Source organism: Dermochelys coriacea, chromosome 9 (assembly GCF_009764565.3).
Source record: "Dermochelys coriacea isolate rDerCor1 chromosome 9, rDerCor1.pri.v4, whole genome shotgun sequence".
NCBI classification, from domain to species: domain Eukaryota; kingdom Metazoa; phylum Chordata; order Testudines; family Dermochelyidae; genus Dermochelys; species Dermochelys coriacea.
In genome coordinates, this window is record NC_050076.1 from 75,040,770 (window position 1) to 75,054,300 (window position 13,531).

A 13,531-nucleotide genomic window follows, 5' to 3' on the forward strand; every position below is an offset into this window, starting at 1 on the left:
CATTCAGTAATTTTTAATCCGAAATTCACTTTTAGAGCCTAAAAATGCACCACAGTCTTAGTCACACAAGGTCAGTATATTTTAACTCATTTTACTGAAAAGAAAAGAGCAATAGTCCTTGTTTGAATGGTCTCCAGGGCTTCTTAAGTAGGCCAACACCTGTTGTGTGCAAAACATTTTATTACCTTCTGAGCTGTAAGAGTGCTCTTTGTTCTGAGATGCTTATAATTCCAAGGCTGAATTTAAGGACGTAAGGACAGAGTGACTCTCTGCATTCTTAATCTCCTTCACTGATTTAATTTTAAATGTCCAGTTTAGTGATTTTAACACATTTTTGTATATATTAAAATTAGTTTTAATGGTCTATTACATAATAATAATTTTATCCTGTGATGATGATGCATAGTCAGCATTAGCACTTCAACAAGAACAGATAAGTGGCTCGGGGCAATTTCAAGGTGAGTAGGAAAAAAGAGTACAAATTATATAAGAGCAGGGAAATGACAAAATGTGTGGAACAGATAAAACAAGGGGAGGGAGATAAACTTAAAGGAAGTTGTTTACCTCTGACTCATATTTTTCACGAAGAATTATACAGGAGATGAAACGCAGTTCTTTAGGACAGTAATGAAAGTTAACCCTTGCTTATTAATCTACAGCTTTAGAGAGAATTTACCTGTCCCTAGCCACTGGGTGCCTTCACTCCTACTCCTCCAGATCCTCCCACTTCTGTTTCAGTATGCTGTGCTTTCATATATAGGGTTACGTAGGAGCATGCCAATTGTAATGAGTGAAATCAGAACCTATAGAGAATGTTTTGAAAAGTTAGAGAAGTTTTTTCATAGCACATTAAGGTTAATATTTGTGTGTATGTAAAAAGAAACCATGCATCTCTGAGATTGAGACACATTTCATTTGTTCTTAGGAAGACATTATGGATTGCTGAGGTTTCATTCAATTAAGACTGCTTTTGCAATGCTGCCTGCAGTCAAAAACGTTATTTGGGTTGCTCCACAGAATAAATGAAAGATGTCTATGGAAAACAGCCTCAGTCTAGGTGACTGTAGTCAGGTGTACTAAATTCTGCAATAAAGAAAAGGAGGTTCTTCTTCGAATGGTGGTCCCTATAAGTATTCCAATCGTGGGTGCACATTCCCGCCATGTTTTTTTTAGCAGTGTCCATTGACCTGTATGTGTGTCTGCTTTGTACTTCCAGCAGAAGTATAAGATGCTGTGTGGGTCAACACCTCTCCAGTTCCTTCTTACTGCTACATGGCCTGAGTCGGAACTCCTGTTCCTTTGTGCTCTTAGAGAGCGGTTCTAATCTGTTCTATATCGTTCTTGTTTTGTTGTTTACTTGTTTGTTGTTTAGAGCTTACTTTGGTGGATCCTTCCTTTTGTTCTACTTCTCCATACATTAGCAACACTAGTTTCCTCTTTCTCCAGATTGCAAGTGTATTGTAAACCACAGTAATGGAATAAGTAATCTTATTTGAGATTCTGGTTCTATCATTCTCCATCTAAATTGCAGTTTAATTTGCTTGATGAAGGGTCCAGAGCCTATAATCCTTAAAGCATATCTTCCAGAATGTTCCATGTGTGCGTTAGAATGCATGATTTGAGTTAGTAGTAGTAGCTATGGATACTTGAAAGACATTTCCATACACAATATAGTGGAAGCAAAAATCATTAAGAAATCCTGAAAGTTATCAACGGTTTTCATTTTTTTAATTCATTCAGTGATTTTTTTTTTTGGGTGTGGTTTCCCCTGCCCCAAATGAATGCTGAAAAGTTTTTTTTTTTTTTTCAATAATTTTTCTCTCCCTTACTCCTATTCGGGCTGTTGAACTCAAATTGTCTGTGACTACATGGTGCGTTGAGGTCCTGAAGGGGGGATTCAGGCATCTAAGGTCCAAATTCAGATTCACAAAATTCCCATGCAGTGCCACCAATCCCTGTAGGGGGTTAAGTTTCCATGGGTGAAGTCTGTTAGGCCCTACATTTTCTGTTGTTGGGCACCTGCTAGGTTTCCTCAGTCCTGACACCACTGAGCAGTTCCAAGTGGGGGTTCACCATAGGCATTCCCCAGACTGTCTCACTTCTGGGGCACAAACTGGTTAGGGTGACCAGACAGCAAGTGTGAAAAATCAGGATGGGGCTGGGGGGTTAATAGGTGTCTATATAAGACAAAGCCCTGGATATTGGACTGTCCCTATAAAATCTTGACATCTGGTCACCCTAAAACAGGTAGACATGCTCAGAGGCAGCCTTAGAACCTATTGGCCAGATCAAACCCAAACACAAAACGCAACTGGAAGAGGCAGTGATGGTGCCAGCCCCCCCTCCTTATGACTTTTAATCCAGGCGGCAGGAACGTTCACACCAGGATTGGGCAAGAGAGAGACTAGTCTCTAGCCCACTGGTGGGGGCACTCACCTGGACGTGGAGGACCTGGGTTTTGAATCCAGATCCACATCAGGGAGAGGAGGATGTGAACCTGGATGTCCCACGTCCTTGGGAGTGCGCTAACCTCTGGCCTAAAGGTGGTAAGGAGAGCGTAAGCCACCACCATCATTTTTCTTGAAAACAGCTGACTTGGCTTAGCTGCCTATCTCCAGGAGAGGGTTGACAGCTGTGAATCCTAAGTGAAGGGAAGTGTCTACATTCATTTGAGGGGTGAGGATCAGCCCACATCCCCTCTGGCATTTCCTGTTGGCTAGCCTAGGTGGCTCCCCACTCAGCTTACTGGCTTGTGAGAATCCCATTCTGGGACACCTGTCTCCAGAGCCTTGGTGCCTGTCTTTGGGGTTGTGAATTCCATTTGGCAGCAGCGCACCTAAAAGTTATTTGCTGTAACGCTCAACCTGAATCGCTTTTATGATCCTATCCTGAGTGTCTTCCAAATTCCACAATTACAGAGGCTGCCTTGTATTTTGAGGGGATTCTTTCTCTAGAAACAGCTGCTTAAAGCCAACTCCGCTTACGCAGCCATTAAGGCCATCTTCCAGAAGCAGTGTCTGTTCCGCCTTTTTAGAGTGCCTGCGGCAAGTGCCTTGGGGAGAATGCTGGGCAATACGCTGTTCAGTTTATCCTACCCAGATAGCTAGCGTGAAAGGATCTGTTGTACGCTAGTGAAGATCCTTAAAGGGCTGCATGCCTAAGTTGAAATCTCACAGCTTTTCTGCTTACTTTGTGGATCCTGTGCTGCAACTAGGGGAAATTGGGCAGATTACTTTCCCCTCCCTCTGTCTGGTCCCTGGGGTAAGCTGTCTCTTCTGAGACGCTTTTTTTTTTTTTTCAGTCCCCCCAAGTTTAATCCCCTTTCAGTTATAGGCCCAACCCGTCTCTGGGTTACACTCCCCATGATTGTCACCTTAATAAAAAAAAAAGGGCAGTCTGTCTTGTTAACCTTGATGTTTTTTTTTTTTTTTTTTAAATGTTTCCCCTCCCAGGTACAGTGTCTTCAAGAAGCTAATGACCAGCTAGACTCCAGATATTTTGGCGAGCTACTTGCTGAAGTGAACCGCAAGGAAGAGCAATGACCTGTACAGCTGTTTACTGCAGCATGTGGAAAAGATAGGAAGAAGGTATTGGTAGACCCCCCCCCCCCCGATTGTGGTGTTGCAGGAATGCATACCATGGTAGAGAAAGCAGTGCTGTTTGTTTGAGCTGCATTCTGCAGACAGCTAAAGTTCATAGAGTGTAGGTGCATATAACTTAACTCCTTGAATGTCTCAAGATGTCAGAAGCCATGCTATTTTATTGAATGCAACAAGTGTGTTTCAAACTGTTTTGACTAATGGTCAAGGCACTTTACCGGAGTTAACAGCTATGTACTTCCCTTGTCAAGCTAATTTAGACAGCACATAGTGCCTGCTGCAGTGATATACTGCAGCTGTGACGTTTTGGCTTTAAGACAGAGTAATTATTGTACTCACCTGAAGATACAAAGAAAGAAACTACCCTGATGCCAATGTTAAGTGGCATGCTCTGGATTCAGAGACAGGCTATGTGCACCATAATGCACAGCATCTATAAGCAAATTAAGCTGCTTTTCTACATGTATTATAAACCACTTCTGAAGAATAATTTTGATAGCTGCAGTCTGAGAGGATCAGTACAGGAGCTCCTCACTTAACATTGTAGTTATGTTCCTGAAAAATGCGAGTTTAAGCAAAACCGATGTTAAGCGAATCAGTTTCCCCCTAAGACTTAATGTAAATGAGGGGGTTAGGTTCCAGGAAATTTTTTCACCAGACTCTGTGCGCGGCGCACACACACACACACACACAGTATAAGTTTTAAACAAACAGGTTAATACTGATACACAGTGATGATGATTTGTGAAGCTTGGTTGAGGGTGGAGGACTCAGGGGTAGGATATTTCCCAGGGAATGCCTTAATGCTACTGATGAACTAGCAGTTGGCTGAGCCCTCAAGGGTTTAACTCTCACCCTCTACAAGGCAGCAGGAAGGAGGAGGGCAGACAGAACACACCACTCTGGGTAATGACCGGTTTCAGAGTAGCATCTTAGTTAGTCTGTGTTTTTTAGAGATAGAGATGTGCATTTCCCTTTAAGTATGAAGAGTGGGTCAGAAGTACACTGCCTTGTTAATTAGATCAGCAAGCTGATTTAAGGCAGCAGCTACCTCCATCCATGTGTCCCCCCCCCCCGCTCTATGGAAGAGGTGTGGTAGGGGGGGAGGGCACACCCTGACCTTAGCCCCATCTTTTCCCCTCCCCTGTACTGCATTGCAAGCAGGAGGCTCCTGGGAGCAGCTCAAGACAGAGGGCAAGAGCAGCACATGGCAATGGGGAGAGGGACGGTGAACTGCAGGCAATTGACAAGCCTGCTGAGCAGCTGCTGCACAGGGAACTTGGGGAGCTCGGAGCTGATAGGGGGGAAGCTGATGGAGGGCTGCTGGTTCCAACCACCCATCAGCTAGCTGCAGTCCACTCTTCCTGCAAGCAGTGGACAAAGCAGGCGGCTGCCAAATGACGTTCTAAGGGAGCGTTGCGCAACTTTAAACAAGGCATGTTCCCTAATTGATCAGCAGCGTAACAACCAAACAACGGTTAACCCGGATGACTTTAAGTGAAAGAGTTCCTGTATCTTCAAAACAAATTACAAGTTTTGCTAAAATTCCTCATTTCGTCTCCTCCCCAACACTCTTTCCTGGACTCAGTGGAACTATTTGCCTCCTGTTCAGGCAGTAAAAGTTCTCCAGGAATGAATTTGGTCCAGTCTGTAGAAAACAGTAAGTTTTTAATAATACCGAGGAATTAACTCAATCAGATACTGGTTAAGGCATTGGCAGTGCTTAGAGCAATTGTAATGGCTCTCTGGATGTTGCTTGTCACCTCAAGAGGAAAATAAGATGCCAGCTGGGCTGAAGTTAACCCTCCTTTGTTCTGATCCACAGATTAAAAATGTGATGGAGAGCTGAAGCCTGCCCATTTTTCTTCTCATGATTGGGCAGGTTTTTTTCATTCCTCTTTCACATCAGCAAGAGGCACGTTGTTAATTTGTCATTTTGTGTGTCTTTTACAGGACACGGACAATGAATCTACAAGTCAAGTAAGCACTCAGAGCAATCCAGTCCAAATGGTCACTAACTATTTGTTGGTAATAACAATGGGACAGATTCTCAGTTTTGAACTCAATGAAAGTATGCCAGTTTACCCCCAGCTGGAGGATCTAGACCAATCTGTAATATAAGGAGGACGATTTTTGATAGTTTGCACTCCTAGGAAACAGTAGGGTTCCTAAATATATCTACAGCAATATGGTTTAAATAAGATGTTTTTTAAACATGTACATTTAAATAATTTGTAGTACCATTATTTAGTTGCTTATGAGGGGCAAACATTTAAAACTTTTTTCCTGTGTGTTTGTCTGTAAAACTGACAAGATAGGTAAAAACCTGGATAAGATGTATGTCACTTTTAAAAAGCTTCCTACTGTAAATACTTAAACATATAGCACTTCCACTCTCCCACAAATGCAGCAGCTGTTTTTAACAACTACTGTACAGAGTTGTTTCTCCACAGGAGGTGAAGTACAATATTGCCTCCAAATGAAACATAAAGGGAATTTAGACTGACAAATGCAAACTGTCAGATTAGTCAGTTAACAATCTCAACTGCTGTGATCCTGTTGGAATTTGGCCAAGTGGATCACAGGCAGAAATTGTAGTTCAGTATCAACTTGGGGGGAAAGAGTGCCACTTACTAACATCATGTATAGCATACCCTGCAGCATGTAGATCATTCTAGTCTCCAATGATCTTACTGACCAAGTCTGTCCATACTTAGCAGGTAGGATTTGATTTGATCAGATCGCACCACATGGTAGTGTAGCTGCAAACTCAGTGAACTTTCCAGAATAGGAAAATAATTGTTTATTATTTCTAAAATATACACATTTAAAATTGACAGACTTTTTGCTTATTCATCAGCAAAAAATAAATATGCTTCAAACTAATGTCTCCATCTAAATTAGCTTATATACAATGTAAGACTTACATTTTGGAAGTTTTTCTGGATATAACTTGATCTGTGTGCATTCCATTTCTCAGTTTTCTGTCTTTTTTCTTGTGTTTTCCAAGCAGTAGAGTAATTTAATGAAGAAATCACATTGTGATACAGGAAGAATTCCTTATTCCAGATGTCAAAGCCAACAAATTGGTTTTGTTTTTCTGTCTTCATTATTAGGTAGAAGATATTGAAGGTTTGATTCCCAAAGGACTGTCAGAGTTGACAAAGCAGCAAATCTCGCTATCTCCTGCAGGTATGCAAATGAAAAATATACTTGCAAATCTACAAAAACACTGTTAATTTAAGGCAGTTAGTGATTGGCTTACATCTGGAAGCACTGATGTCTTACACATTTTTATTCTATCTAATGTAACTGTGAATGTTATTCCTATAAACATCTAATCCTTTTTTGAATCCTCCTAAGGGCTTGGCATTGATGTCTTGTGCCAGTCATTTCCACGAACTAATTACTTTTTTCACACTATTCACATTTCCTCTTACCCGTTTTAAATCTCTCTCCTTTCAGTTACATTGGAAATCTCCTCACATTATGAGGACGGATAAATAGGAGCATCTGGATTACCTTGTCTGTACCTTTCTTTCTTTGGTCATAGTTTTATATTAAGAAGTGATTGGTAGATATTTTATTGAATTGTTAATTGTTATAGTTCAGCAGATCTTATTGATAGCTTACAATCCATGTTTTGTAACCACCTATAACATCTGATGACTATCTATAACACACATAACTCATGTCTGTAACTTCCTTATGACATCTATTAATAACTTTATAAGTGAATCTTAATATAAAGTGTGCCTCGCTTTTATATACCTCAATCATCTTCTCTCTTAGTAATCTTTGACACTCATCTTTCGATCCCTTTAGCTAGATGTTTTTGGATATGAGGTGATTAGAAAAAATACAGGGTTCCAAATGAAGGCATATTATTCTCAGTATTTTCTTTCCCATCCTTTATACATTTTAGTGGTATGCTTTTCTGGCCACTGCTGTAAATGTGCTCAGTCAGAACTGAAACTCCTCCTTAATTCATCTGGCATTGCTTAAAATTGTAGTATAAATGTTATGTTTGATGCCCCCTTCTAGTGATAGCTGCTGCAGGGGCAGCAGGTGGAATAATGAGGGAGTACCATGAGCTTGTAGTTGCTGCTTTAAAATACTATTTTGATTCCTGTAGTCAAAATAACAGCCTATCCTGATTTTTTTTATTTTACACAAAGGTATTTCTTTCAATTAAAATTTAGTGTTAGTCTTGTGTCTTACAACACTTCTCTTAATTTAAACTAAGAAGAGATGATGGGAATCCTGTGAAAGAAGCTTTCAAAAGTGCTGCGTATTAATAAGAACATTAAGTAGACAGGAGAAACATAATCCATTTTGATCCAGACATAAAAAGATCAGATTACAATCCTTACTATATAAATGCCAAAGCCTTCACTGATAATCCCAAGAGTCATTGATCATACTAGTAACTAGAGCTGTTTTGTATCCTTTAAAGGAAAACAATTTGACACTTCACCATAACTTTAAAACAGACTTGCTGCACCATGAGATACTACAATAACATAAAAAAAGGAGTACTTGTGGCACCTTAGAGACTAACAATTTATTTGAGCATAAGCTTTCGTGAGCTACAGCTCACTTCATCGGATGCATCTGGTGGAAAATACAGTGGGGAGATTTATATACATAGAGAACATGAAACAATGGGTGTTACCCCCCCATTAACACCCATTGTTTCATGTTCTCTATGTATATAAATCTCCCCACTGTATTTTCCACCGAATGCATCCGATGAAGTGAGCTGTAGCTCACGAAAGCTTATGCTCAAATAAATTTGTTAGTCTCTAAGGTGCCACAAATACTCCTTTCTTTTTGCGAATACAGACTAACACGGCTGCTACTCTGAAACCTACAATAACGTATTGTTTTAATATGAACAGCCCAGAGCACCTCCACTTGAGTGTATTAACAATGAAAAAAGAAGACAACCAATACAGCATTAATAAGCACTGCTGACTCCTTTAAATCTGTTTTGCTTTTCTCCACTAAAGGGAGGAGCTGGTGTGTGTATCTAATGGTTTTTGTCCTGGGGGTGAAAGCTTACTTTGGCAGATATCAAAGAAGATGACTCACTGGTGTGTGCTTTCCAAGGAGTGATGACTAATGGTTTTGGTTTTTTTTGTAATTGCTCTAATTCTGAATGCTCTAAACTCACAATATAGCTGAAAATCAGAAATATTAATGTTTTTTTCCTTCCCACTGTGTGCATATATGAAACTCTTCTTTATTTCTCCTGTTCTTTCTTAGTTGGAATGTTTATTTTGTCCTATATTATGAGGCAATAATCTAAATAATTTTGTGTAACTGACACAGTGTTTTTAGTGAATGAAAAAAGTCTCATCCTTGTAGTCATGGATTCAGATTTCAAAGTACAAGTGACATGAGCAGCTCTTACAATTCTGTTTCTAGAATTAGTTAGCTGCAGAGTAAATGTAATGTCCAGTTTGAAATTATCTAACACATGTCTCTGAACAGATTTTCAAATAAATCCCATACTGTTAAACTGAAGTTTTACTATTCTTGTTTGGTTATTTTCAGTTATTGTCAAAGATTATATCCCACAAAGAATCTGAAATCAATCCTTTTCTTTTTCCTAGATGAGAGTGACATCAGATAAATCACTGCGACTTGTACTTTCCACTTTTGGCAGTTTGCGTGGGGAGCTTTGCCATCTACAAGACGACTTAGGGGTAGGTCATTGCAAAATTTAGTTTCCACTGTCTAATCTCTTCAGTTGGTTGATTTTGAGGCCTGAAGGGACCATTATGATCATCTAGTCTGACCTCTGCGTAACACAGATCTGAGTTTTTACATTACATTGTTCCAAGTATTTGCAAGAATCAGCTTTAGTCCATAAAGAAAAATTTAGACTAGACTAGTATCTTGTCCCAGCAGCAGACTCCACTGCAGTTACTACTGTTGCATGATGACTTTCCCTTAATAATTAGCTGTATAGGTAATTGCCTGCTTTGATGAACGATACTCTGATACCAGGATGATGTGCATAGCATAGGAAGACAGGACAGCAAAATAATAGAACTATAGATACTGTGGAGAATTTATATCTACCCTTACTTGATGGTGCTTAACTTGACCAGGATGAAAGAACAAACGTGACAGATGTTAGTCATGTTGCTTAATGCACTATTATCATGATATAAGAATCTATATAGAAAATAATGTAACCACCGACACTTTGGGCTAAATGTGCAGTATTATAACAGAGCAAACGAATCAGGATAGAATTTAAAATATATCCAACAAAACTGATTTAGAACTAAGTACACACTTGGGGTATTGTTTCATTTAGTTTGACTTTATGATGAGCTGATAAATTAGTCATTTTAATTCATCTGTTTCTTTTAAAAATAAGGGGATCCATTTTTTTATTTATACTGACAAATTATAGTAGCTATTCATAACAAATACTTTTGTCTCATAGAAATTGGAAACTGACAAGATGTTACTAGAGAAAGACCTGGCTTTCAAAGAATCTCAGGTGAAGGAGTATGAAATGCTGTTGGCATCCATGAGAGAGAATAATCGCCAACAGCAGGTAAATTCATATATTTATTATGAACAAATTTGCTATCCCGCAAGAAGTCACACTTAAAATAAATACTGAGCTCTATGAACAACTTCCACAAATCTATTCTTGGTAGAACAGCTTCCAACAAAAAGGAGAGAGGGGATCAGCATTCTCTGTAACAAGTGAGTGTGTTGAATGAACACTTTATACGAGTACTGTTACCGGAGATGTTCAGGCATCTAACACAGGGGTGGCCAACCTGTGGCTCTGGAACTGCATGCGGCTCTTCAGAGGTTTAATATGTAACTCCCTGTATAGGTGCTGACTCCGGGGCTACAGATGCTAACTTTCCAATGTGCTGGGTGGTGCTCACTGCTCAACCCCCTACTCTGCCCCAGGCCCTGTCCCCACTCCACCCCTTCCCCCGAGCCTGCCATGCCCTCACTCCTCCCCTCTTTCCCCCCCCCGAGCCTCCCGCACATGCGAAACAGCTGATTGTGGGATGCGCTGATTGTCAGAGCTGCCGGTGGGCGGGAGGCGCTGCGGGTGGGAGTTGCTGACCTATTACTGTGGCTCTTTGGCAATGTACATTGGTAAATTCTGGCTCCTCCTCAGGCTCAGGCTGGCCACCCCTGATCTAATACGTAGGGTTCTGGCTAGGAAAATAAAGGGCCAATTCTCATTTATACTAAGGCCCCATATGCTGCTCTGCCTATGTAATGGAGCCTTATGGATCAAATTTATTTTTTCTACATTAATTTTTAAAAATACATTTGTGTTTTTTTAAAAAAAAAATTGTATTTATCAGTTGCAAGTGAATGAGAGCTGGAAATGTGTTCTGTGGAGGATATGGTAATTGCCAAACATATCATAATTCATAGCCATTCTAGCAGAAGCAATAAGTTGAGTCTGCTAGTAATTTGTTTAAATTTTTTTTAGTCATGCTCCATGTACAATTGAAGTTGTTATCCACCTGTGAAAGCCTATTAAGAATTTAGCCCACTATATCAAATAAACATTGGGTAGTCTTTTGGGGGTAGAGAATTTTGTCCAAACTAGTGATTTGAAGAACTTCCTCGCTTGAAAAATCCAATGCTAAGTTTCATAGCTTCTAGAGTGATTTGACCTACCTCCTAGAATGCCCAATCTCTTTCCACATATGCTTACACCAACACTGGATACAGTATATACACTGATGGCCTGGCGCAGGGAAGTGCTGACTGCCTTTAATTTCCATTGATTTAACAGAAGTTGAATATGTGCAGCATCTCCCAACATCCGACTCTCCAGCTGATATGAATCAGCTATGAATAAAGTTATGTAGGACAATAAGTTAAAAAATGGCTCACCATAAGTAACTGTATATCCAAAACTGAGCTTTGCTCAAAGACAAACCTTGAGACTACCTCACTGACCATATCTAAGAATTTTTTGTTTGCTGCTTTCATAGCAAGGATTCAGAGACAGTGCTGCAAAATGTCGTTCACTGGAGGAACAGATCATCTCTCTCCGATATGCTGAGGGAGAGAAGGACTGTCGGTTAAAAGAACTGGAATACTGCAAGCATGCCTTAGAACAGGAGATTCAGAACCTGAGAATGAAGGTAATGTTTTTTTTGTTTTTGTTTTTTTTTCTTGTCAATTTTTTCACTCATAAATCCAGCTACACTAGATTTAGAATTCATAGGGTGGAGGGAAGGTGGACATATAAAAATAACTTTCTTGTTTTCTCATCTGATAAATACTTTATATCCTTATAACTGTATTAAACTGCATAATAATTAATAGTACTATTATTTTGTTTTGCATAGACCTGTTCTAATCCAGTGATGCAAACCACCACAGATGAGCTCTCTAGTCGTTACGTGGAGATGATTAACAACTTGAGAGAGGATAAGGATAGAGAGATCCGCAATCTTAGGGTATGTTGGTTATCTTATAACATATACATCATAATCGTATACAGATTTCTGAGCAAAGTATGGATTATAGGACAGTGGCAGGTTCCATTTCAAAATTACAAAACGGAAGAAGCTTATACCAACCAATATACATACTTCAGCTATTTTGTGGTTTGAAATTAGAGATAGTGATCTCTGTTTTTTGTATCCATTATTGAAATCTTGGTCTTATTGTTCACATTGGGTTTGGTTGAAAACTAAAAATTCACCCTTCAGAAGCAGATTTTACAGAATCTTTTCTGACTCCAAAACTGGGTTGGCAGTTTTACTACACATTAGAGACTTGCGAGTTGAGCATAAACAAAAGATTCATGTATCTTGGGAGCATGCAAAACTAACCAGAAAGGCAGCTTTCATAGACTAAGATGGATCCTGATTTAAATTGTACCTATAAAACCTCTTGTCACACAAGGGTACTGTATTTATATTTGGTCTGCTTAGAGATCATTCTAACTTGTGCTATAATTGGTAACCAAAAGAATTTACCAGAGCATGCTGAGTTTCATAAACTTACTGATACCAAACAAAATAAAAGCACCAGTGAACTACTAAGTAATAATGTTAACTTGGAACCACTCCATTGCACCAAAAAGGAGCTAAAATCATTTAATTGAAGTTGACCTATTCTTGAGTCTCTCTGAACAGTTGTGGTTTTTTTTTAATATTAATCTGGTTATTTTAGTGTGGTTTCTTGCTGCATGAGAATCCACACAAACATAAGGGGATGAGATCTAAAGCGTTGACAGATGTACTAAGTGGACAAACTGGAAATACAAATATCTTTTCCCTTTTATTTCTTTCAGTTGGAGTACTCCAAGGTTTTGTACCGATAGCAGATATAAAACTTTTAAATAAAATTTGGATTTTTTAAGTGTATGCCAGTAGATGCAGAATTAAAAAAAATTATCCTTCTATTATTTGATGAAAATCCTTCATTTTCAGAGTCATGTCCTATCTGTGTGACTAGTCCTGGACCATATTTTCTGTATTCGTATATTCAGGGTCATGATCGTTATTTAGTTTTCTAGACACTACCATAATACAAATCTTAAATAATTATAAAGTAACAGGAAAAAAAGCAGCAGCAAAACATGGGAGAAGTAGTGAATTAAATAAAATTCACAAACTGGATAAAATTAGCTTAATTCTAGTTTAAAGGTGACCAGCAAGGAGGAAAAGTTGGACTTTTTGCCTTTTTTAGTTCATTATGTATTAAAAGTCCTGAAAAGCTTTTTGTGTGTGTGGTTTTTTAAATATCAGTAATTCAAGTTTAGTGTTCCACAGTTTTGATAGAAGACTCCGTTGGGGGTCTTGGATGTATATTTAACTTTTAACTAAGCCATCTTTTCTCCTGTTCAGGTGTGTGAGAGAAATAGGTGTTAACTAAAAACAAACAAACGGTTTTTAAACATGTGAATAAAA

General features: G+C 39.1%; 2 protein-coding genes across 17 annotated transcripts in view; one reads left to right on the forward strand and one right to left on the reverse strand.

The window, feature by feature from the left end:
- The window catches only part of POF1B (POF1B actin binding protein), a 40,689-nt gene that overhangs the window by 24,560 nt on the left and 2,598 nt on the right, over positions 1–13,531 (forward strand). The window contains 10 exon segments of the mRNA XM_043493146.1: positions 3,453–3,524; positions 3,526–3,587; position 3,700; positions 5,553–5,579; positions 6,716–6,775; positions 6,777–6,791; positions 9,218–9,310; positions 10,063–10,176; positions 11,600–11,752; positions 11,960–12,070. Coding sequence (XP_043349081.1) covers positions 3,453–3,524; positions 3,526–3,587; position 3,700; positions 5,553–5,579; positions 6,716–6,775; positions 6,777–6,791; positions 9,218–9,310; positions 10,063–10,176; positions 11,600–11,752; positions 11,960–12,070 — 708 coding nt within the window.
- Positions 1–13,531, reverse strand: part of ZNF711 (zinc finger protein 711) — a 93,952-nt gene that overhangs the window by 5,333 nt on the left and 75,088 nt on the right. For 9 of the 16 annotated variants that reach the window (XM_043493130.1, XM_043493129.1, XM_043493125.1 and 6 more), the window contains 2 exons: positions 11,565–11,740; positions 6,367–6,785 (listed from right to left, as the gene is read on the reverse strand). The gene's annotated coding sequence lies outside the window, so the exon portion shown is untranslated. Of the gene's footprint in view, positions 1–676; positions 804–6,366; positions 6,786–11,564; positions 11,741–13,531 lie in introns of those variants that run through there. The other 7 variants (XM_043493136.1, XM_043493134.1, XM_043493126.1 and 4 more) reach the window with 4 other exon arrangements.